Raw genomic sequence first — 24,448 nt, 5'->3', positions numbered from 1 at the left:
CTTACTGAATCCTGGCACCCTGGTACTTGCAGGCCGCAACGGTGATATAACAGAGAGCGGCCCCGACAGTATGGCGGATCTGTGGGCCTCTTACCACAGCGCTCTGGGGCTCGGCAGCAAACCTCCTAAGCCTCCCACTCCGCTAGCTACAGGACACTCGGTGAGTTTTAAGGTTGAGCAGCGTTTCATATTTATCCTATTATAAGTTAAGAAGCAATCCGTTAATTAGATCAAAACTAATTTTTATAATCTTCGATCAGTTTTTTATGAAGAGCTTGTATTATATAAAAAATATAATTTAACTCCACCAAATGAGTTTATTGTAAAATTTATGTCATATTTATGTAAGTAAGACCGCAGGAAGGGTTCAAAATAGTTTGAACGGTGACACAACACACAGCTACTCTATTTTATTTATTGATAGACTTCTATTTTGGTTTCTAACAGATTTGATTTGTATATAAGTATCTATATGTATATATAAAAATACGTTCCTTCGTTACTACATTGATTACTTCTATAGAGTCCAATCCACGTCGGTCTGGGTACGCCGGTCGAGCCGGCATCGACTCACGATGAAACCTCGTCATCTGATAGGACCAAGGACGATGATGATGGAGGCGCCTCCGATGATGACAGCGATGACCGCGTCGATCCCCAACATCATGATCCTGAACGACTCAAGGCTTTTAATGTACGTATTACACATATACGATATCTTCAAGTGTATGTAATAATATTTTCAGATTATCTTTTAGTTTTAGTTTAGTTAGTTACTACTTACTTGACGTCATTCTGTACCAAAGACTATAACATAATTTCTTTTCAATATATTAGCAATTTGGAGCTTCATATTTGAAATACAATTTAACTGGGCAAGATAGATTGAATTCTTTTCTTTTACGAGATTTTGTATATATCTGTTTGAATATAGATATTTATCCCAAAATTTGATTGATCGTATTATGTATTGTGATGTATGGAAATACGCTCCAAAGTTAAATTAAACTTAAAATTAATCTTGAAAACATGTAAATTTTACACAAAGAAGTAATCTTCTATAAATAAGAAATTGAATATAAGTAATTTTCCAGATGTTCGTTCGTCTTTTCGTCGATGAAAACCTGGACAGAATAGTTCCGATCTCCAAACAGCCGAAGGAGAAGATACAAGCGATCATAGATTCGTGCACGCGACAGTTCCCGGAGTTCGCTGAGCGGGCGAGGAAGAGGATCAGGACATACCTGAAGAGCTGCAGGCGGAATAAGAAGGTCCGCGGCGAGGGACCTGCGACCGGCAACGGGGGAAACACGCCCTCAGGGAACGCCTGGGACACAGCGGTGAGGGTCCGATCGCAACTGTAGCAACTAACACTAATATAACTCCCATAACCTGATGACATGAGAATATCCAATACTTTCTTAGAACTATAGTAAAATTATTATATTCTTAAAATGATATACCCATTTAGATAATATCAAACAAATGGTTGTAGCATGCTTAAAGCTGTAGCAACAAACACACAGACATCCCCAACCATAATATAAGATACACATACCAATGAGACATTTTTTTTATATTTTTAGTTCGAAAACAGAATAAATGGAATGAGTTCCTTGTTGTAGTTCATAAACGCGGAATGTTAATTTTGCAAAGAGGATACATGGATAAATATAAATAGGTTTTTTATATTAAATCACCATATAATCGTCGTTATTATGTATAATTTATAATGTTTACATAAACACTATATATATTGATTTTAACCTATACATTAGATTAGCATTTCGTTGAAGAAGGTTAAACGTGAATTACGTTTTTGACAACCCTCAAAATGTAAGAATAAAATTAGCATATAAATATGTAATTTAATTATCATTATATATCATATCATTATATCATTATATATAAATAAATCTAAATTTTTTTCATTCACTAAGTCTATGGTTACAAATGATTCGCAAACTTGGAGCACCTTAAGTTAGCATCTTAACTTACGCTATTCAGTTCTAGTTATCACATCTTAAATAAAGTTATTGCGTTTTTAAGGCACAAAAAAAAAAACTATTTCTTACTCTTATTTTTTATTTATCATCCACAAGGAAAGCCAGTGTAGTATGCTAAAAATGCTATAATTTAAATAAATATTATCCTTAAAAATTTAAAAAGTACACAAATTAATTTCATTGTTATAATACGAAAAGTCGTTTAAGAGTGGTCAGAATAAATATTGAGGTCGTTAGGAACTAGGTACCTATTTATCATTGAAGCGATCTGAATGTCAAATTAATTAATAATGACCTTCACATCCAGGTGCGTCCGACCCCGGCCCACTTGACTTCGGTCCAGGCCGAGCACATTCTGGCGCAGGCGTGCGAGAACGAGAGCCTCAACGCCAAACGCATGCGACTAGGACTTGACCCTGTAAGCCAGCCCATGCCCACTGTGCCTCAACCCATGGTCAGTTTTAGACTTGACGTCAATATTGCACCCAATATGCAAAATCCCGCAATTGCTACAAAAACCCAAAGCATGCACCAGGAAATATGAGCCATCCAGGAATTAATTGCTTTTAATGATTAGCACCAATACACACGACACTTTCAGGATCGGTGATGTAGTACTGTAACCATTACAATCACAATGCGTACTATAACGTATGGATCAGGGAAACATTGTGCATTCATGAACATTGAACCTCTTTCGTAAAACCTTCATCACTGAATCAAATTTTTGAATTCTGCTTTAAAAAAAAATATATAGACATCGCCTGTAAGTTCGACATCTTTGCAGGCGATCGACACCACAGCTACGTCGTCATTCTTGAGCCTGTACAGCGGTTCGAGCTCCACCACCGTCACCAGCTCCACACACAAGGACACGCGCCCGGCGACCAGCCCCGCGCTGGAGAACACCAACAACAACAGCCTCAAGATCGACTCCAATGGCAACACCGGCAGCAAAACTGCGAGGTGAATAAACAAATATATGATAAAAATATCTCCTTATAACTTTCACTATCCATATGACAAATATCTCTTGTTAGTAACATTTAAAAAAGTTATTCATGATCTTGTACGCAATCCATAGCAACACTTCCAGTCACGGTTAACATTCAAAAACTGACCTTCCAATATGAAGACTTTTGGTTCGCCGCTTTCCAAATAATAATGATGATTGCTCTTCCAGCCCAGCCTCATCACCAGCTCCGCTGTTTAGACCCTCGTTCCCGAATACGTTCGGAAATCCATCGACTTTCGCGAGGCAGAGGTAACACATAAACTCAAATAAATCTTGCCATATGAAAAAAATGCGTTTAATTTTCATGCATTCCATTTATTTAAATATCCTAAAACGTTATTATGTATATTATTTACAGTTCATCAACTAACCCGACATCAGCTCTGTCGAGCACCGCTCTGCTGTCTACACTTACTTCTCTCCCGCCAACAGGTAAAAAAAATAATTTCGTTTATAAATATCGTATGATAATATCAGTACGTCTATTAATTTGACAATAATTATACTCCGGAAGGTGTTGGAGTGAACGCAGCCATGGCGGCCTATCAGAGCGCTCTCCTCTCAGCCATGGCGGCGCACACGCACACATTCCCGAACTTAACAGGTACATAGAAACATTGTTATAACACAGAATAAATTGCTCATAAACCGTGCAAAGCGCATATGAAATGTCTAGCCTTTGTAATAATAACTAATTTTATGTTTTATTTACTTTTTTTTAAATAAAACTAATGTCAATGTAAAGATTTCTTTTCAGTTTGCAATTTAATTGATCATTAATATTTTTTTACGGCCTTAAGATGTGCATAATATTTGATAAAAAACCATTCCAGCTCCGACTGATCTGTCTCTGAAGACTTCGACGGCTCCTCTTCACACGAGTTCTCTATCTGGATCCAGCACTAAGTCACTTCTCTCACACAAACTGTCCAACGCCGAGGTAGGGGCTGTGAGGCAACTCATCACGGGCTACCGCGAGTCCGCTGCTTTCCTACTACGATCTGCGGACGAATTGGAGGCTTTGCTGCTGAACCAGCCCTAGGACAGACCGAAATTGTCGGACATATTCGGATTCAAGTTCGGATATTTCTGAACAATTGACAAGATTTTTTTTTTTCGGCGCGAAAATTTGACGTCTCAGTCGGCCATGTTGGACTTTCGGCCGTGTTTAGTAATTTGTTTGTCTATTATGATTGGCGTTGGTTGAGTGCGGTCGCTGGTGAAATCGGAGATTTGGACGATTATAATTTTAAGGTTTAAATGTTTAATAGTATTTCTGTAACTGAATTGGACAAATATTCTACAGCCAAAAAGATTTTGTGTAATTTTCCTTTACTTAACTATATGTCACTAACAATGTCTTTATTGTAATCTTCTTATTGTGCTTTAATCTCGTCCTACGTGCGACCTGACATAGGTCTAAAACTAATAAGCCTCACAGTATAAAACCCTAATATAATCTTCTTAGCAAAATTCTTAATAAGCATTCCTCAGCTGATGACTCGAGGCTATATAATATTCTTGCATTCTTTGTCACATCTCTAGAATATCGAGTTACAAAAAAAAGTATATATATATTCGGCGTTTATTCAAAGCTGCCATATTGTAAAAAGTGTTGCCATTCTAAACTCATCAGAGAGTACAACATTATTTTGTGTATATTTAGACTTAAGAAAAAAATCAGGGAGTTTTTAGTGTAAGGTCGAAAAATTTTCTTGCCTGGTGCGATAGATTAGTAATTAAAAATTATTAGTGGGCAGCGGATATTAAAATTCAAAGTTTTGAGAATAGATACATAATTTCTTAAACCGTAAGTTTTTAGTATAACAGAGTCTAAAAGTTAGATTTTAAATGGCGTTTTAGATCTAAGAAGCACACGAATTTATTTGTTGTTTTGTATTATACTATAGTTCGGTAGTTGTATTTACAAACGATTAATATATTTCTAAATAATTATTGCGGTATCGTGATTGGCTCCATCCAGTTTTTATTTTAATGGTATTATTTTCGTGTCATTAAAAAAAAAAAGTATATAATTGTATTTTTTATTTGAGAGCGGTGTTGCTAGTTGTATTTTATATTAAGCCAATTATTTCGCTTTGCTCAGTACAATAACAATATTTTGATCTTTGCGTATACTTGTTACCATAGACGTTATGGCCAGGTACTTTAGGTAGGTTAACTTTAGATATTGCTTATTGTGTAATGTATAAGTTTCAATTTATTATGAAGGTCCCGGTCGGAGGTCTGTTCTGGGCCTAATGTCTTTTTGTTGTTTCCGAATTCCGAGGTACCTCGTATGTTATCCGATGTTCCGTTATTAGATGCCGTAAGTACTTAATGAATGTTTTTCTTTATAATTCTCGGCCAGTTCTAGTTTCTGCAATAGTGTTTTAGACAGTTACAATAATAGATTACTTTGATAAGTTAACTTACATATAGATGATAATTCAAATGATTACAGCTTGTTTCTTTGCTATTCGGGAACCGCGGACATACATTTCACCGTTCTATATTACGATAACACAATCACTACGACGTTTTTCAACGAATCAAATCTATACTGGATTCGTAATTCAATTCAAATAAAATGCAAGAGATAACGACATCTGTATATATTTTGCGGTTCCCGAACCATGTACAATAGATTTTTCCACTTTGCCAATATTTCTCAATAGAATCTAATGCCAGTTTTTAAAAAATTGTAAATTCACTTTTGAATATTTAAAAAAAAAAAAAGAAAAAAATTGCCAAAGAATCGAATTGATTATTATAATTCATTGTCTATAATCAAACGAGTTTAAATTAAGTTGGTACGTTCTAGGTTAGTATGTTTTAGTTTTAGACCGATATCTATAACTAGCGATCTACTTTCATATACATATAACAAATTAATTTAATAAGGAATGAGGTACGCTCTCACAGAGTATATAATTTGGTTGTTTAATAGTTTCATTGTTGATATAAATTACCTCGATAATGTTGTTTTTATGACAAATTTCAAAAGATTTTATTACAAAGTAGCTCCTATTTATAGAACGTCGAAGTCATTCCAATATTTTTCTAAAACTTCATTCGGTGCGTAGTGTAGTGTAAATGGTGATTTGTAAAAAGTATGTCTATAGTATTATAAAGAGGGGGGGAAAAAAAGTTGATTAAATATGACAGTTGATGTTGAGACGGAAACGACGGACACGTTGAGAATTGTTAGACGTTCAAAATATATTATTAAAGTATAAATGATTTAAGATTATTATTAATTTGATAACACAAATTGTAATACAAAGACGTTTGTTACTATATGAGAATTTAGTTATAATTTTTGCAATTTCAAAATGTGAGTTTTACAATTTTGAAAAAGAAAATATTAAATATGCTCATATAAATCACGTTGTTTTATTTATTTATTTTTTTAACACAACACATCCTGATGTATCGAACTGTTATGAATTAAAATAAAATCGGTACATTATATTATAAAGATTTGTAGTGACACGTCCTCAATATGATATTATGTCATTAATATTGAAACTCATTTGATATTAATTTTCTACCACTATGTTCGTCGTTTAGTTGACGTGCGGGCTCCGGTGACAGAGAAACGATCGTAGTAGGGGAAATAGCGTTTGTCTGACATGAGGTAGTTGGTGGCGTTCGTGATAAAGGCCAGGTTAGACTTGGACGCCAGGTACGAGAACATAGCCGGGAAGCGCTCCGTACCGCATCTGAGGATTTGAGGGTGGTCTTAACGTGATATTACCAAAACAACACATATTGAGAGTTAAGACTTTCGCGAGAATTCATTTAAATGAAACTAATATTTACGGATTGCTACGCGTTATTTCATTATTTTTATAAATTACATATTATGTAGTATGTATTTTTTAAAATAACCTCCATTAATCAGAAATATTAGTTCCATTTAAATAACACTTATCGTCGGGGATAGTGCAAATCCATAACTAGCATTGGATAATTAATATTATGCGTTCCGTTTGACGTCCGAAGTACATCGCTGTCTTCGCCTCGCTTGGCCGCCAGATGTCGCTACTAATGGTCGGTAACGGATTACCGACCACCCTTCATGTCACTTCCATTCCGAACCGTAAACTAACTTTTAAATATAGCAGAGCACCTGGTCGTTACGAAAAACTGTGAAGTCATAATAATTGTCGCGATTTTTTTAATTTATTACAATACCCTTCGAAATAAAAGTGAATACAAAATGAGTGATCGGGAGGATATCGTGCCTAGTGAAAAGAAAAGTTTAAATGATGGTAGCTCTTCGGGATGCCGGTTCATGAAAAGCCGCAAAGGAAACGCCAAAGGAGAGCTAGTCTGCAAGATCTGGAGGAAAGGTTTAAAATATTGTCACAGCAGTTGGTGAGTCATTTAAATTCTGTTTTAACGGCAAGGTTTGCTCCAGCTTCGAATAATGTATCTGCAAACGTGCAAGCACCCTTATTTAAAAACAAATAATTCGGTATTGTCGGTCAATGAAAAATTTTTATGTCCCTCGAAATCAGATGCGGGTAGTATTGTAAATTTGAACGTGGCGGTCAAAGAACCAACTTTACCGAAAGCAAAGCAGGCTCGTGTCGACAAAATAAGAGTTATGCAAAAATTTGACTTACCTGACTGGAATGCGGTTCGTTATACAGACATTCAGATAAAATAGGCGGCCTTCCCAGCATTTACTGAACTAAAAGTAAATGAGGAGCTGCGACGTTTAAAGGATCCTTTGACTCCTTTAATGGAACGTAGTTTTGCCGCGATATCCAAAGCATTTTTAGCCCAAAATAAAGCGATAAATTCTGCTTTACAAATTCTGATTGATTGGTGTGTCTCTGCTGACATTCGACTTAACGTGACCATTGTTTATGAAAAATTAAACACGTTATTTGGAAACGGTTCCGATTACCAAACAGTTACTCACGAAATACTGCAAATAATTTGCGACAAACGAGCTGAATTTTGTTAAAAAATTAAAAGATAAATTTATGAAAGAAAACCTTAATAAAATACGTCCTTCTTACGAATTAATGTTTGACCCCGGCCAGCTATCAGTATATTTACAACAAATTGGTGGGGTAGATAAATTACAAAAACAAACTTTAACATCTAACCGTTCTCGTCCATAATCGCCCGAGCCTTCGATCTCATCCGCCAATATCAGATCGTTTCGAGGTCGTCAAAGTAACAATTTTAAAGTCAAACAAGACGAAGCCAAGGACCGTATCGGATTTCATCCGAAGAGCTCCTCAACTACAAAAAAGGAGGGAGAAAATATAAAGCAGAAGGTGGAAGGCCGGGATATAATAATAAATGACTTAAAGGTTTTTTCAGGCGGTAGTCTCAGAAATTTTATAAAAATTTGTCTTCATTTCAATCAACCCAAATCAATCCGCAAAATAATTACTGTTCTCAGGATACCATTCAACAATCCACCGCCGCTAGTTTTCCCAACTTTAAATGTTTTAAATAAAGTTTTAGACTCCAACTTCACATTTAATGTCGATCGAAATTCAGAGTTTGATTCGGTTGAAGGTTTAGGAGCCAGCGACCCTTACACCGCCCTTCATCTCCCCTCTATTCATAATATCGAAATCCGACAGAAAAAATAAAAAAAATTTCAATCTCAAGGCATTAAACCAGTACATGAAGCCAAAGCATCTCAATCTATTTCATCATCATCATCAAATACCCAATTTTCTTCATCAAGCGAGACTTCGGACGTCTTTGGAAGCATAATACAAAATTTATTGTAAAGGTAAATTTTTTATCTGCTTTAGAAGCAGCTTGACAGAGGAAAGTTTAAACATAATAATTTTCTAAAGTAATGACTTTAAAAGTAATTATTTCACAGTAAGCAATATACTCATAAATAATTTATTTATAAAATGCGTTTTTACTATATTCGATTTTATGTTGTTAATGTCATTAAAACTCTTTAACTAAAATGTTAAAGTTGATAACGATAACTCGTACTAAGGATACGAAATTATATCTAACTACTTACAGTTTACGTATCCCCCATGAGGCTAGGCCCCATAAAACACCATCACTCACCGCAGGCGCTCCCGTGTCGCGCTGAAATTAATTAAAAGTTATGATTAATATACAATTAATTATATCAAAGTAAGTGCTTCCTGGTTAAATAATATTGAACTTAACATATACGATAAGAAGATAACTCGATACTAAATAGAATATATGGGCTTCGGAATTGGGTTTTTAGGGAAGACATTGTATACTTGATTAAAATGTCAACCGGCCGCCAGCGCCATCTATCGTCTGTATCATGACTCCATACTACACAACAGTACTATCATTCACATGTCAACTTAGGTTTAACATGCAAAATTCCGAGTCGCACCCTATATAGTGTGATAATGTATGCCACAATGTGTAACAATATAAACTACACAGAATGAAATAAAAAATACCCTATATATTATTCCGAGTTCTAATTTACATTATAGGAAAGTTTCGCAAAAATCTGTTCAGTATATTAATGTTGTAATAGCTACAAAGATCCCCACATCCTCACAAGCTTTCGTATTGATAAGTAGTATCTACTAACAGTGCACGGCGCGCGTCTTCCGGTCTGTGTGACACAAAAGAAGTTCTCAGTGACGGGCACTCCGAAATTACATATTATGTAGTATGTATTTTTTAAAATAACCTCCATTAATCAGAAATATTAGTTCCATTTAAATAACACTTATCGTCGGGGATAGTGCAAATCCATAACTAGCATTGGATAATTAATATTATGCGTTCCGTTTGACGTCCGAAGTACATCGCTGTCTTCGCCTCGCTTGGCCGCCAGATGTCGCTACTAATGGTCGGTAACGGATTACAAACCACCCTTCATGTCACTTCCAGTCCGAACCGTAAACTAACTTTTAAATATAAGCCACCAAATTCTTCATTGTTGCATCGTTTTTCCAGCCGAGCACCTGGTCGTTACGAAAAACTGTGAAGTCATAATAATTGTCGCGATTTTTTTAATTTATTACAATACCCTTCGAAATAAAAGTGAATACAAAATGAGTGATCGGGAGGATATCGTGCCTAGTGAAAAGAAAAGTTTAAATGATGGTAGCTCTTCGGGATGCCGGTTCATGAAAAGCCGCAAAGGAAACGCCAAAGGAGAGCTAGTCTGCAAGATCTGGAGGAAAGGTTTAAAATATTGTCACAGCAGTTGGTGAGTCATTTAAATTCTGTTTTAACGGCAAGGTTTGCTCCAGCTTCGAATAATGTATCTGCAAACGTGCAAGCACCCTTATTTAAAAACAAATAATTCGGTATTGTCGGTCAATGAAAAATTTTTATGTCCCTCGAAATCAGATGCGGGTAGTATTGTAAATTTGAACGTGGCGGTCAAAGAACCAACTTTACCGAAAGCAAAGCAGGCTCGTGTCGACAAAATAAGAGTTATGCAAAAATTTGACTTACCTGACTGGAATGCGGATCGTTATACAGACATTCAGATAAAATAGGCGGCCTTCCCAGCATTTACTGAACTAAAAGTAAATGAGGAGCTGCGACGTTTAAAGGATCCTTTGACTCCTTTAATGGAACGTAGTTTTGCCGCGATATCCAAAGCATTTTTAGCCCAAAATAAAGCGATAAATTCTGCTTTACAAATTCTGATTGATTGGTGTGTCTCTGCTGACATTCGACTTAACGTGACCATTGTTTATGAAAAATTAAACACGTTATTTGGAAACGGTTCCGATTACCAAACAGTTACTCACGAAATACTGCAAATAATTTGCGACAAACGAGCTGAATTTTGTTAAAAAATTAAAAGATAAATTTATGAAAGAAAACCTTAATAAAATACGTCCTTCTTACGAATTAATGTTTGACCCCGGCCAGCTATCAGTATATTTACAACAAATTGGTGGGGTAGATAAATTACAAAAACAAACTTTAACATCTAACCGTTCTCGTCCATAATCGCCCGAGCCTTCGATCTCATCCGCCAATATCAGATCGTTTCGAGGTCGTCAAAGTAACAATTTTAAAGTCAAACAAGACGAAGCCAAGGACCGTATCGGATTTCATCCGAAGAGCTCCTCAACTACAAAAAAGGAGGGAGAAAATATAAAGCAGAAGGTGGAAGGCCGGGATATAATAATAAATGACTTAAAGGTTTTTTCAGGCGGTAGTCTCAGAAATTTTATAAAAATTTGTCTTCATTTCAATCAACCCAAATCAATCCGCAAAATAATTACTGTTCTCAGGATACCATTCAACAATCCACCGCCGCTAGTTTTCCCAACTTTAAATGTTTTAAATAAAGTTTTAGACTCCAACTTCACATTTAATGTCGATCGAAATTCAGAGTTTGATTCGGTTGAAGGTTTAGGAGCCAGCGACCCTTACACCGCCCTTCATCTCCCCTCTATTCATAATATCGAAATCCGACAGAAAAAATAAAAAAAATTTCAATCTCAAGGCATTAAACCAGTACATGAAGCCAAAGCATCTCAATCTATTTCATCATCATCATCAAATACCCAATTTTCTTCATCAAGCGAGACTTCGGACGTCTTTGGAAGCATAATACAAAATTTATTGTAAAGGTAAATTTTTTATCTGCTTTAGAAGCAGCTTGACAGAGGAAAGTTTAAACATAATAATTTTCTAAAGTAATGACTTTAAAAGTAATTATTTCACAGTAAGCAATATACTCATAAATAATTTATTTATAAAATGCGTTTTTACTATATTCGATTTTATGTTGTTAATGTCATTAAAACTCTTTAACTAAAATGTTAAAGTTGATAACGATAACTCGTACTAAGGATACGAAATTATATCTAACTACTTACAGTTTACGTATCCCCCATGAGGCTAGGCCCCATAAAACACCATCACTCACCGCAGGCGCTCCCGTGTCGCGCTGAAATTAATTAAAAGTTATGATTAATATACAATTAATTATATCAAAGTAAGTGCTTCCTGGTTAAATAATATTGAACTTAACATATACGATAAGAAGATAACTCGATACTAAATAGAATATATGGGCTTCGGAATTGGGTTTTTAGGGAAGACATTGTATACTTGATTAAAATGTCAACCGGCCGCCAGCGCCATCTATCGTCTGTATCATGACTCCATACTACACAACAGTACTATCATTCACATGTCAACTTAGGTTTAACATGCAAAATTCCGAGTCGCACCCTATATAGTGTGATAATGTATGCCACAATGTGTAACAATATAAACTACACAGAATGAAATAAAAAATACCCTATATATTATTCCGAGTTCTAATTTACATTATAGGAAAGTTTCGCAAAAATCTGTTCAGTATATTAATGTTGTAATAGCTACAAAGATCCCCACATCCTCACAAGCTTTCGTATTGATAAGTAGTATCTACTAACAGTGCACGGCGCGCGTCTTCCGGTCTGTGTGACACAAAAGAAGTTCTCAGTGACGGGCACGTGGTGACGTTGTTGCACTGCTCGTTGCTCATCAACATGGCGTGATACACTTGGAGCGTGCTGGATATACTGTCGTATACACCGTCACGCTAGATAAAAGCAACTGATTTTATAGATTATAGATACCACCAGAAGCTGGATATTGGAAGGAACTGATTTGTAATTTTTATTCGACGTGTACTCTTACAGCTGGTTGCAGTGTTGACCTGGAGGTAGAGGGAATTTCCATTCTTTCATTAAAAATTTTTCTAATTTTTCATAAAGTTGATGTTCGGATTAGAAATGACATAGATTTCCGTCTGTTCTATATTTTTAATGCCTTCTTATTCGTCTCACTTTAAATTTTTTTTAATTCATTAATAATATTGTCTCGTTTAAATAAATAAGGTGTGTTCGTTTCGAAGACGTCACAACAAAACGACAGTCGTCTCGTAAAACACATACATAATTGTTTTAAAAATAAACGTCGAAACACATGTAATACTTAGTTAAAATAAAAGAAATAGTTAAATTAGATTAAAAGATATAAACCAACTCTATTGGAACCCCAGCTGGTGACCCAGACATCCTCGAAGGCCGGCCACATCACACGATTCGGGAGATCAACGCTATGGACTGAGTCAGAAAACCTAGATGGCAGAAAAATAACAAATCATCTATATATCTTATTGAAAATAAGATGTAGTTTTTATTAGAAAAAACATTAGTTTTGTATCTATACATTTACTATATTTATTAGGCATTTTATAGTTTAAATGAAAAAAATATATGACTAAACAGGAGGGAAGTAAAATCTACTTAGTCCTGAAACGTCACTGATAAATATTATAAATAAGTGGAAAATATTCACTATTTCACCGTCAAACCAATATCTTTCAATATTGTGTTTATAGTCCAGTATCCTTGCTCCTTTGCACCGCCCTCTCACAGAAGATCGGAGTGAAGTAGTCTTTAATGGCTGCGTTTCGTTATATGAGTGAGAGAGCTGGTTGCCCTTTCCCTTTTCTCACCCTTTCCTCTCCCGGGATGTTGATGTGTTCATTGACTTTCTGTCCTGCATTATCTTACGTCCGTTTTAAGATGTTGAGCGTGTTTCATTGGGCTAGGGTCCAGGGAGACCAGACGAAACGATTCAACGCTGGGCGCCCGTTGGTACGTAGGGGACCCAAACCTAGACTGTCCCGATCTAGGAGGCTATCCCACCGCCAATGACGAAAACTCGTCGGTTGTTCACTGTGCCGGAGGGAGAGACCAGAGTGGAACCCAGTTTGCAACCTCGGGTTGAATGGGAGGCCCTCGGTTCAGCCGGCCTTGTTATTTCTGACCGAGACGAAAATATCCAATACTAAGATACGTCGTATCTGCGTTATCTCGGTTACAAACGTAAACACCTATTTCTACCGCGAGCCGAAGAGTGCTTATACGTCAAGGAGGATATTAGTTCCAACGTCTTGTCAGCCTTGAACATAGGGACCTGTCAGTGATGTAGGTGCGGGTTGACAAAGGTAGCTCAAGACGTATCTACAGGTGCCTATACAGGTCCCATAGTGGTAACACCGAAGTCGACCGTCTTTTTGGATACGTACAGGAGGTTATACATTTTGTTCTCCAGCGGTAACCCAGCGAAGAGGTTTAACGAATCCTAGAAGAGAGAATCCTAGGCGACTTAAACGCCGATCATTGCGAATAGTTAGGATCACGTACCACAGACTTATCTGGAAAAACTGGTATAACACAACTAGTACCAGAACACACGCAAATCCCTGATATTGAGGACCATACTCCCTCCTTGTTGGACCTTTTGCTGACCACTCGCCCGGACTGCTACCAGGTGACCGTTACTGCACCATTTGGGTCATCTGATCACTGTTTGGTGCACTCCGAGGCACAATGAGCGCAAACAACGACTCCCTGTCCACCTGGCAGACGTATTGTATGGCACTACAAGTCAACAGACGGGGATGAATTTTACGCAACCTACCTCTGGAGGCAGTTATGTTTTTCTTCGGAGGGTCCTTCGATCTCCACGAAAGCCGTTGTGGATACTATTCTGCTGGGAATGATACGTAGCATTCCCAGCTCTGTTATTCGCACGGGTGGCAATTCGCAACCCTGTTTCGGTAAGTCCTGTACAGGAATGTCACGATCGAAACAGCTGAAATATCGAACATGGGCTGCAGCACTAGCTGCGAAGGATCATAAGGTTTCCGAATTGAAAAAAGGTTATAATGTTGCTTCCAGGTCTTGTAAGAAGGAGATTGCTAGAGCAAAGAAGCAGCACGTCCGCAGGATTGGTGCGAGGCTCTTGAAAGTCCCCTCGGAACTCGTCCCTTTTTGTCTCTCGCCAAAGCGGTACAAGGCTATTTCTGTGGACTATTTATCCCAGCTGCTGTGCTTAAGACGTTTGCTCCTGAATTGTGTTCGGTTCTAACGCTCCTATTCTCACTCTCTTATACTACTGGGAAAGTTCCTTTTTCTATTAAAGTGGCCACCCTACTCACAAGAAGGGCGAAAGCAAAGATCCGTCCAATTACAGGCCTATTGCGATTACGTTCCTGCTCTCAAAGGTGATGGAGCGAATCATCAATACGCAACTTATGGGTCAACTAGCTTATTAGTGACCTGTCAGTATGGTTTTCGATACGGACGAAGAGCTGAGGATTTCCTAGTTTACCTCACGCATTGATGGGCTGAAGCCATTCAGAGCAAAGGGGAGGCCGTGGTGGTCAGCCTTGATAACGGACAGGCCTTTGATCGGGTCTGGAATCGCGCACACCTCTCGAAATCGGGTCTGAAATCGCGCACATCTATCGAAGCTACCATCTTACGAACTACCCTTCATTCCTTCCAGCTCCCTTCATGGGCGAAGCATACAGGTCGTTGTTGACGGTTTATGCTTGGAACCCATGCCCATTAACGCTAGCGTACCTCAAGGATCAGTGCTATCACCAACACTATTCAATCTGCATATCAAGGACATGCTGCAACATTTAGTGTTATGCTGATCACAGTACTGGTGAAGCTGATTACATGGACCGAGCTAATATTGAAGCAGAAAGAGACTTGTGTCTGAAATTGAGACCTCCCTGAAGCAGGTCTCCGAATGGGGCAAGCCGAATCTAGTTTAGATAAATATAACTTTGACATAGTTAACGATATTCAATTTCGGTGACATTTGGAGGATAAGGCTAAACTAGCTTCTAAAAACTAAGGATACTGACTAGAGTGAGACGGTAGTTCACACCGGGATACTTGCTTTCATTATACAAAGCACTGGTTCAACCCCACATGGACTATTGTTCTCACCTTTGGTCCGGTGCCCACCAGTACCAACTCCTTCCACTTCACTCCATACAACGTCAGACAGTTCGTATTGTTAGCGATCCCATGCTCACAGACGATCAAGAACCCTGAAGCCTCTGAAGGGATGTGAGCTCCCTCTGTGTGTTCTATCGTCTGTACAACGGGAAATGTTCCTTGGAACTGTTTGATACAGTACCATAGTCACCATTTTACCATCGCACTACTCGCCGTAGGGTTGGATGTCATCCACATCACCTAGATGCATTCAGTTGCAAGACTGTACGAGCGTCCAGGTTTTCCTTAAGGTTTTCCAAGAAAGCTATAGTATGAATTTTTTCAAACATCAGCTATTCAGATACCTACGAAACAATCAAGGCCGGCAACGCATCCGCAACACCCTTTATGTTGCAGATGTCCATGGGCGACGATGACTACCTTCCATCAGGTAGGCCGTGTGCTCGTTTGCCCATTTGGAACATTAAAAAAAAATCGATAAAGGTCTCGTTTTCTTTTCTTTGATCTTCGACAACAGCACTACATCTAATGTATAAATTGCTACAATCGCCGGAACAAATTACAAAGCACTTATCGCGTAATAAAATATAAATCGCCAGTTCACTAGACGGTTGTTCCTTATTTTAAGATTACAGCGCTGAATACAGAATAAGACCGACAATTTTTCTAATTACGGGTAAAAGAATAATCCAATATCAATTATAAATACAAACCACTCAATTAATCATTAAAACGGTAATTAAAGCAATAAAATACAGTAAATGTGTCGTTATATTTATATCAGCTAGACCGTAAGAGAGAAGAGCCGTGGTAGAAAATCACTAGAACACATGAAAAACTTATCTTTTCATAGTAATAATTCCCTTTTCGTAACATAAATCCCTGTTTTCAAAGAATTTAATCCGTATTTTTAGTATAGTCCAAGACCGTGAGTACATTTAAACTTACTTAATATTCCGGTCCAGTAGAAGCAGCCCAACATCATTGTCTGGTCCTCCTCTTATATTCCACAGCGGATGTTTCACCACCTCCATAATTTTAGCCACCTGACCCTTCCGGTCCATATGACGTGTACCAGCTCTCACCTTCATGCGGCTTACATGTTCAGACCTAAGTATAATTAACAATCTTTAAAACATTTTAACAACATGTTAGGCTTAAACATGATTTAATTTAAAAAAATCGTTATACTGAAGGTAATATGAATTATTTTATAAACCTTTTAAGAAACTTACTTCCATATGCAGTTGGCTGTTGTAATAACGAGCCTTTGGTTAAGCAATGCGCCGGCGCACCAATGTTCGCGACCTTTTTGTATTGACACCACATAAGGGTACTCTCTAATCATGGCATCTCTACCAGCTATAAGCCTCCTATATCCAACTAAAAACAAAAAATCCTCTCTGTTTTATTTTTATAAGGGTAATGCACGCGTTCAATGGTTTATAGTGAGTGGGTTTGTGTAATTCGTTTAGTAAAAGCCCATTTGTATTAAATATTTTATTATAAGTTTAACTTGCTGTTTTTACCTTTACCGTCTTCCCTTTTTCTGAATAATCTTTGACGTTTTAATTTCTTGTTCCGTTTAATCAACTTCTTTTTCTGATCCGCGTCACGAACTTTCTCTGTGTATTTCAAATCTATGGTCGATCTTTTCTTTCCTACCCTAAGATTCGCCCCTGACCTCTTATTGCTTTTATGTTTTTTGTAAACGTATGATATATTATCTTTAGTCCGTTTGGATATCAATTTTTCTTGCTGATCATGTTTTTGATTTCTCTTCTGTCTGCTACCTCTACCTATTTTCTTATGAATTTTGGTCGTTTTATCTTTGGACCTTAAATATCTCTTGGCTTTTACTCTTCTCCGTGTTTCCCTATTGTTTTCTGTATTATCTAATGACCTCTTATTCCTAAAAACTGTGAGTTCGTATTCGGGCAATACCTTTTTCACCCTTGGTTTTCTCTCGTCGTTGGCATTTTGGAAGTAATTTTTCTCAGCCGAAGTCTTCACAACTTTAACAGCTATCGGCGGGAACGCTGTGTACGTCACCTTTTTATCTCTTTTCTTATAATTCGCCTTGCGGCTCTCCTGTGCTTTTAGTTTGTTGAATTTCCTCGCATTTATGATTTTAATACCTTTCTGTAATGGCATTTGGACTTTTTTTGGCAATGTCTTTACTAAGACCGTCGGTTCCAAATCATCGTCACATTTATATTGTATTACGCATATTATAATTAATATGAACAGCGTCTTCATTCTGTGAGAAGTTTAATATGACCACGTGCACGAACTCTTGTTTTTACGACATTTTTATGATCTCCAACAAGCGATAAGATTCCAATCGTATGTATGCAATTCCGTTTCATAATGTCTTTAATAAAAAACAAAAAAAAATTGCAACTTCAAAACCAAATATTACAGGACATTTTTTTTTATACCTGGTGTTAATATACTTAAGTCGTTAATAAAAAATTCGATAGAAACAATATTTTAGATATTTTTTTTAAGACGATCAAACACTAAGTGTCTATACGGACAAGTTTTTGGGTTATAAAAGAAAAAAAAATGTATATTTTTTATTAAGAAATATATTATAGCAACGACCATTAAACATGCGCCTTTCATCAACAATAATTTTCATATTGAAAGCAGCTGCCGACTACTAAACTGCATAATCAATGCCACGCCTGAACCTCTCATCAGACGGATAATTCAATTATAGTTACCGTCAAATGCAAAAACAACAAAACATTACTATTTTAGAAAATATACGAACAATTTATGTTGTAGGAACAGTAATGCTTAAATATTTTACAGTTGATTTTCACTTGTTTTGGACACTTAAAATGTTATATTTAAATATATTTTTTTAAAGAAATTGTATTCTCAAAAATATAAGATTAATTTTTTTTTTGGGACTGTCATTCATTTTCATATAATTAAATAAAAATTTATTTCCAACCTTAAAAAAACCAATCCTTCACAATTATTTGTTTCTAAGTAGACGTAGCTTAAACCTTATTACGACTTAACTAACTTAAATGTGATACTTTGCGTAAAACCCGTGACTGTGAGTATATATTTTTATTTTATTAATTTTAACTAAATATTATTAAGTAATTATATTAACATTACTGATAAAAGGACTATATGAATTTCAATGAAAATATGCAGGGTAGGCTGAAATTTAATGCCATATTAACTGTAATGAATCCGAGTACAATAAATATCTTACGTTCTTTATAATTTTATAAATAAATAACAACATATATATTCGGCATGATTATAACGTGTCGTACACAAAAAAAAACAACGTATTTAACTCAAATATATTTTATTCACATTACGACTTCCCTCCAAAGCCTTCTGTTTTGATCTTCGTCTCTTATTTTTTACGTTATATATAAAATATGTATGTCTGTGTGTTCTAGTCTCTGGGTGCGATCTTCTTGAATGTGGCCACCTGTACCGCCAGCTGGTGGAGGACACTAACAGCCGGCCCGTCCTCCAGGGCCCGGGTCAATCTGACCGCTCGTCCGCACTCACGGACCAGGTACTCTAGTTCCGACTCCGTTTGGCGATTGTCACCTCGTGAAAACATTATTTGTACAATGGCCGAATTCAGTCCCTCATATACATACCTGTGTATATTATAACTAACTAGATAGTGTAGATTAAGATTATGATGTAAGATCGTATTTACATTAACGGAAAAAAATGTGTCAATTAACATATGTAATTGGGACTGAGAATACAGAATTTTACAGAAAATCAGTGAAATTTACTCTTGTATTGAATGTGAAGTCGAAATGTCTTAATAATATAACGTATAAAGGGAATTCTTATCAATTCTTATATATTCAGTTTTTAATAATGACTTATAAAGCAAGATCTGAACTCTTGGCTTACGAAACATCGTGTTAAAATTGTCCCGTATATATGAAATCTTTGCGTAATTCACATTGTCAACTTTGTACGAAGAATACTAAATAGTATTAAAAAATAAATAAATTCACGGTCGACTAACATTTCTGTTGTTAAATAAATTTGAACGTTTTATTTCATCTTACAACGACTTAAAATTTTAGTATAAGGAAGATCAAGATTTTCTGTAGGTAGTTAAATCAATTTTGAGTAACTTCATTCGATCGTTTTGCTATCTCTATGAAGAAGATAAATAATTTGTCTATATTCAACTTTTAGCTTTATATTTCTTTACTTGTCTTGTTTCTTTACCTTGAGCCATCCTGTCTGTCTGTGGTTGTATACACTTGTTGAGTATCCTGGCGAGTTGCGTCCTCTCCGAGCTGAACGCTTCGTCCAGATCAAACAGTTCCAGGGGCGGCGGAGGGAGCTCACGGAATGTTGGGGAGAATACCTTCACATATAAAACCGGCAACATATATAGAGAGAGGGAGGGGAGGGGAGAGAGAGATATGAAAAATCAGATCCATGGAGAAGCTAAATATATCTATAAGTTGATAGACTTCACCATATTTTGGAAATGAATTGACAATCAGCTGTTTCAGTTTCTTGATAATAACTAAAATAAAAAAATATATTACCGCAAGCTGTAGCGGTGGGAACGGCGTCTCGAATTGTGGCGCTATCAGTCTTAAAGGTTCATGTTTAATTCTGAGCTCTCCATACAGCTCTAAGACTTCCGGCACTGGTAAATATAGAATGAAGGAAACGACATCTTAATTACATTAGAAATATTTACATTTACTTACATATATATAGAGTGAAATTTTTTATGGATTTTAAAAGTGTATGACCATAATATACTTGGTGTTTTTATTATTGTGAGATAATAATTCAAAACGCGCGTTAGAGGCCCCTTAAACCTACACCTGGGTCGCAAGTCCCAACACTGTTGAAGTTCCTCTCCCTGCAACGATGGACCCGGCATCCGCACGGTGAATCCATTGAATGCTAAGATGTTTTCTTTTCAAGGAATAGAAAACGAAAACAATAACAAACAATCGACGCCCAGCTAGAGTTCTTTCCACTAAATCTTAATTGTATTTCCTTGTGTGACTGATCAAATTGAAATTTCTTTGCCGGCATCTTCGTGTTAAAGCTCACATTCGCAAAAACTTTAAATTTTATTCGATATATTTATTCACTATCTTCTTGATGTATTCTCTTTGCAGGCAACATAATAGCTATAATGTACTCACAATGCGACAGATTCAGTGAGAACAGCCTCCAAGCGACGAGGGCGTGTGGATGAAGGGTGAAACGCGGAGGTGGACAAGACGCAGGCTCGGGGAGCGAGAGGAGAGACAGGTAGAGAGTATCACACAACGTGCGATACTCACTCACCTGTATTGATAATATGTGACAGATATTTTGTAATTGTATCCGTTTGTTAATATCAGATCTTGCCTAGATATATGTAACTCGGTTAAAAGGATTTGATACGTAGAATCACGTGATATAAGTAGTATCGTTTATAATGCGTTTTGTTTGATGTTTGAAGTTCAGAAATTTGTCTTAATTTTTCCTAATCTATAAGTTCTTTTCATATTTTTATTTATTACATGGCCCTTAGAATAATGTCGATTTAAAAATACTGAAGGTCATCTTCAGGTGGACGTTCTAATTAATTCAAAAACATATACAAATAACGATTTTCAAATCATTTTGGATATTATAGGTGTTTATTAATTTGTATGAAAAGTGAAATACTTATAATATACTGTTTATATGTAAAGTAATGAATATACTTACATCAGGGTCTTCTATATCCACAGGGTTTAAGACCAACTCCGTCATACCTCCGAGGTGATTGAAAATTAATTCACGAATGAGGTCATTGCACTCGCTCTCTAAATAATGATCAGTAAAGAAATGTCCCGATCCAATGACGAAAAGCTTCCCTGAAAGCAACTTAATGTTTCAAATCTTAGATGTTCCTTTAGGAGATCTTCGATTTCAATAAACACTATATACAAACTATAACAGTAGTTTTTATAAACAAAATGAATTTTAAAATAAATTTAAAAATCATAAACAAAAAGTTCAATTTCCCAAAATAATTTAAAACAAATTATATACATCGAAGGAGTTCTTCCTTTTTCGAAGTCGGTTAAAGTCTGACATAATAAAATGTCGGAGTGTTAATATTAAGTATTTCACTCTTTTATTTATTTAATTAACATAAAAATATAAGCAAAACTTTAATTATATTACCATCATTATGTAAGGAAACAGAAAAAAAACATCCCGTATAGTTTATTTTAAGAAGTAAAATCGTATATACCACCACTTTTTTCTGAAGTATACATAGCGGCTAGCGGTCTTTTAACCGGATAGCAGACGTCACTGCTGGAGAGGATACCAACAGCTGGTTTTTTGACAGTCAACGTGGCGCCGTAGGGATACACGAAGTTCGGTGATGGCGGGTCCTCGCTGATAGCAGATCAAGTGTTGGTTAGTCACATAGCAGCAGTATGTACCGTAAAGAGATCCGAGACTTTCGCGAGTATTCATAAATTAAACTAATATTTTCGGATTACCACAAGTTTTTATTATTTTAAACTACATACTCCCGACGTTTCGGTTAATTTACAGCAACCGCGATCACGGGCATGCGAGATGAGACGAGGTATGTGTAGTTAAAAATAATAAAAAACTCGTAGTAATCCGAAAATATTAATTTTATTTACTTTATGTATGGTTTATATATTCAGTTCTTTATAAACATGAAATTCAGATTTATTGAGTTAGTTACATTTATTAACACGTATCTACATGTTTGATAAAAATTACTTTGTAGCAAGCATATAACGTATGTTTGTTTGTCAAATATTTACGTTAGTTGATTATGTTAAGTTGTTTTGGCGTTTAGCGGAACAGAATGAACAAACAGACAGAAGTTTATATTGCTTATTATATTATTTAAAATTTTTTTTTGTATATAAATAATTTAGAAATAATAGAATTTTCATACACAATAACTTACAGGAAATCGTCTGATTCACTGATGTAATTTGGCATTTTCATAAGATACTTCACAACAGCACGGTTTAGAATGCCATTAGATATGTGGCATTCTTTTGGATGATAAAATTTATGGTATTTAGCACGTACAACACAATCTAAAACAATTTAAACTTACATAGCTCATGATCTAGATGGATAATTCATATATTATAATAGGAGTGACTAAATCTTATTTCTAATTTATTCGTTATTATTATCTCAAACGCCTAAATTATTAAAATAGCAATGAGCGTTTTCTCCACTCCACGTACCATTGTTAACAACAATTCCATATTCTTCTAAGAAGAAGTTTATATTGGTGTTCATCCTTTCCTCTCCACCATCCGTCATCATCACGAGCACGGAGTCGCCTCTCTCAACAACACTCTTCAAAAGAGCGAGCTCGTCATCATTGAACACATTCTGTGGCCCGGGTATCACAAGGACTCTAACATCCTGCAATACGCTAGCTGACAACTCGTCGCGATTACTGTATAGTATTATAATTAAATTAATTTAAATATTCCCATTGTTATATTTTCTTTTCATCAAATATGTCACTGGTTTTTTGTAATACATGAGTTTTTTTTAGAATAAACACAATAATTGCATTATAATGGTAACTACGGAATTTATGCTCGTGAATCGTCGTAACTTTTTGTATATATCTTGCGAAGATTTAAATTTAGGAAGCAATAAAACATTACAATATGACGTTACGGTGCTGTTCATTTTTAAGTCAAACAGTAATACATTACTTACATCATTATCTTCCAAGCTGTCTTCAACTTTCTGTGCAGCAACTTCATATTCTCATTTATCTTGAACATTTCATTCTTCGAAACATCAAAAAGTATCGTGTCTACAGCCTTCATTATTATATATTATTTTTATCATATATCTCTATATCTAATAAAAAACAATAAAATTATTGATAGCTTATAAATATTATGTGAATCTAGTCTTATACAGTACACGTTATGTGTGGCTCTCGTTGCTAGGCAACAGATGTTGCCAGGATAACGAATTGCGCGCAAAAATGTTGCCAAGAAATGTTTAAATTAAATAGCCTCATTTGTTACCTATGTATTAAAGAAATATTGTTCGGAATGTTCCGGCATTGTTTGCTATTGAATTATTGTATTTTATGAAAATCGCCTGCTATAAAGACTGTTTTGTGTAATCAGAAGTATTGAAAAAATCTAACGAACTAAATGTAAAATAAATTCGATATTTAAAACTTTGTAATTCATTAAGAACTGATTTAAAATGACGATGTTGTCGCTTAACTCTTAAGACAGTTAGTACACTTTGTAGGTGGTAGAGTCTTGCTGGTCTAGTAACTACAGCTCCAACATAGTCTGGCTCGACTGGGGAAGTACCACCCTCTCACAGAAGATCGGTGTGAAGATGTCTTTAATGGCTGCGTTTCGTCCGATGAGCCGGTTGCCCTGTTTCCACCCTTTCCTGTCATTTCCTCATTCCCACCCCTGCCTCTTCCTAAACAACAAACGTTGCCAACGCATCCGCAACAGAGATGTTGCTGGGATGTCCATGGGCGACGCCGACTACTGTCCATGCAGTAGGCCATCTGCTCGTTTGCCCACCTTCACATTAAAAAAACAAGACAGCCAAGTGTACCTCCA

The 24,448-nt window shown here is 36.1% G+C and overlaps 3 protein-coding genes and 1 long non-coding RNA gene across 5 annotated transcripts in view; 2 read left to right on the top strand and 2 right to left on the bottom strand.

Annotated features, from left to right (window-relative positions):
* Positions 1–6,407, top strand: part of LOC116775454 (nucleolar protein 4) — a 72,818-nt gene extending 66,411 nt beyond the window's left edge. The window contains exons 6-14 of the mRNA XM_061524685.1: positions 33–160; positions 524–694; positions 1,095–1,340; positions 2,314–2,460; positions 2,794–2,972; positions 3,142–3,270; positions 3,380–3,453; positions 3,536–3,625; positions 3,855–6,407. Of these exons, the coding sequence (XP_061380669.1) occupies positions 33–160; positions 524–694; positions 1,095–1,340; positions 2,314–2,460; positions 2,794–2,972; positions 3,142–3,270; positions 3,380–3,453; positions 3,536–3,625; positions 3,855–4,063 (1,373 nt within the window). The 3' untranslated portion in view covers positions 4,064–6,407. The remainder of the gene's footprint in view (positions 1–32; positions 161–523; positions 695–1,094; positions 1,341–2,313; positions 2,461–2,793; positions 2,973–3,141; positions 3,271–3,379; positions 3,454–3,535; positions 3,626–3,854) is intronic.
* On the bottom strand, positions 6,402–9,712 carry LOC116775457 (snake venom serine proteinase 2-like). The gene is made up of 3 exons (XM_061524684.1): positions 9,605–9,712; positions 9,041–9,111; positions 6,402–6,746 (listed from the first exon to the last, which is right to left on the bottom strand). The coding sequence occupies exons 1-3, from the start codon at positions 9,710–9,712 to the stop codon at positions 6,578–6,580; spliced, it is 348 nt and encodes a 115-aa protein (XP_061380668.1). The 3' UTR covers positions 6,402–6,577.
* Positions 9,713–18,161: 8,449 nt separating this feature from the next.
* Positions 18,162–21,674, top strand: LOC116775299 (uncharacterized). Its single transcript, XR_004353825.2, has 4 exons — positions 18,162–18,882; positions 19,244–19,365; positions 20,969–21,104; positions 21,572–21,674. It is a non-coding gene; the product is annotated as an uncharacterized LOC116775299 (long non-coding RNA).
* LOC116775297 (intraflagellar transport protein 52 homolog) lies at positions 19,130–23,798 on the bottom strand. Of its 2 annotated transcripts, none has more exons than XM_032668165.2 (9): positions 23,565–23,796; positions 23,075–23,292; positions 22,783–22,918; positions 22,081–22,229; positions 21,549–21,697; positions 20,996–21,140; positions 20,378–20,481; positions 20,049–20,190; positions 19,130–19,400 (listed from the first exon to the last, which is right to left on the bottom strand). In XM_032668165.2, exons 1-9 carry the CDS (start codon positions 23,675–23,677, stop codon positions 19,240–19,242), a joined length of 1,317 nt encoding a protein of 438 aa, XP_032524056.2. In that variant the 5' UTR covers positions 23,678–23,796; the 3' UTR covers positions 19,130–19,239. The 2 variants fall into 2 exon arrangements, with proteins under 2 accessions (XP_032524056.2, XP_061380623.1); XM_061524639.1 differs by having other exon boundaries at positions 19,325–19,453; positions 23,565–23,798.
* Positions 23,799–24,448: the final 650 nt, after the last annotated feature.

This window comes from Danaus plexippus, chromosome 25 (assembly GCF_018135715.1).
Source record: "Danaus plexippus chromosome 25, MEX_DaPlex, whole genome shotgun sequence".
NCBI lineage: Eukaryota > Metazoa > Arthropoda > Insecta > Lepidoptera > Nymphalidae > Danaus > Danaus plexippus.
This window is presented reverse-complemented; position numbering and strand designations above follow the sequence as displayed.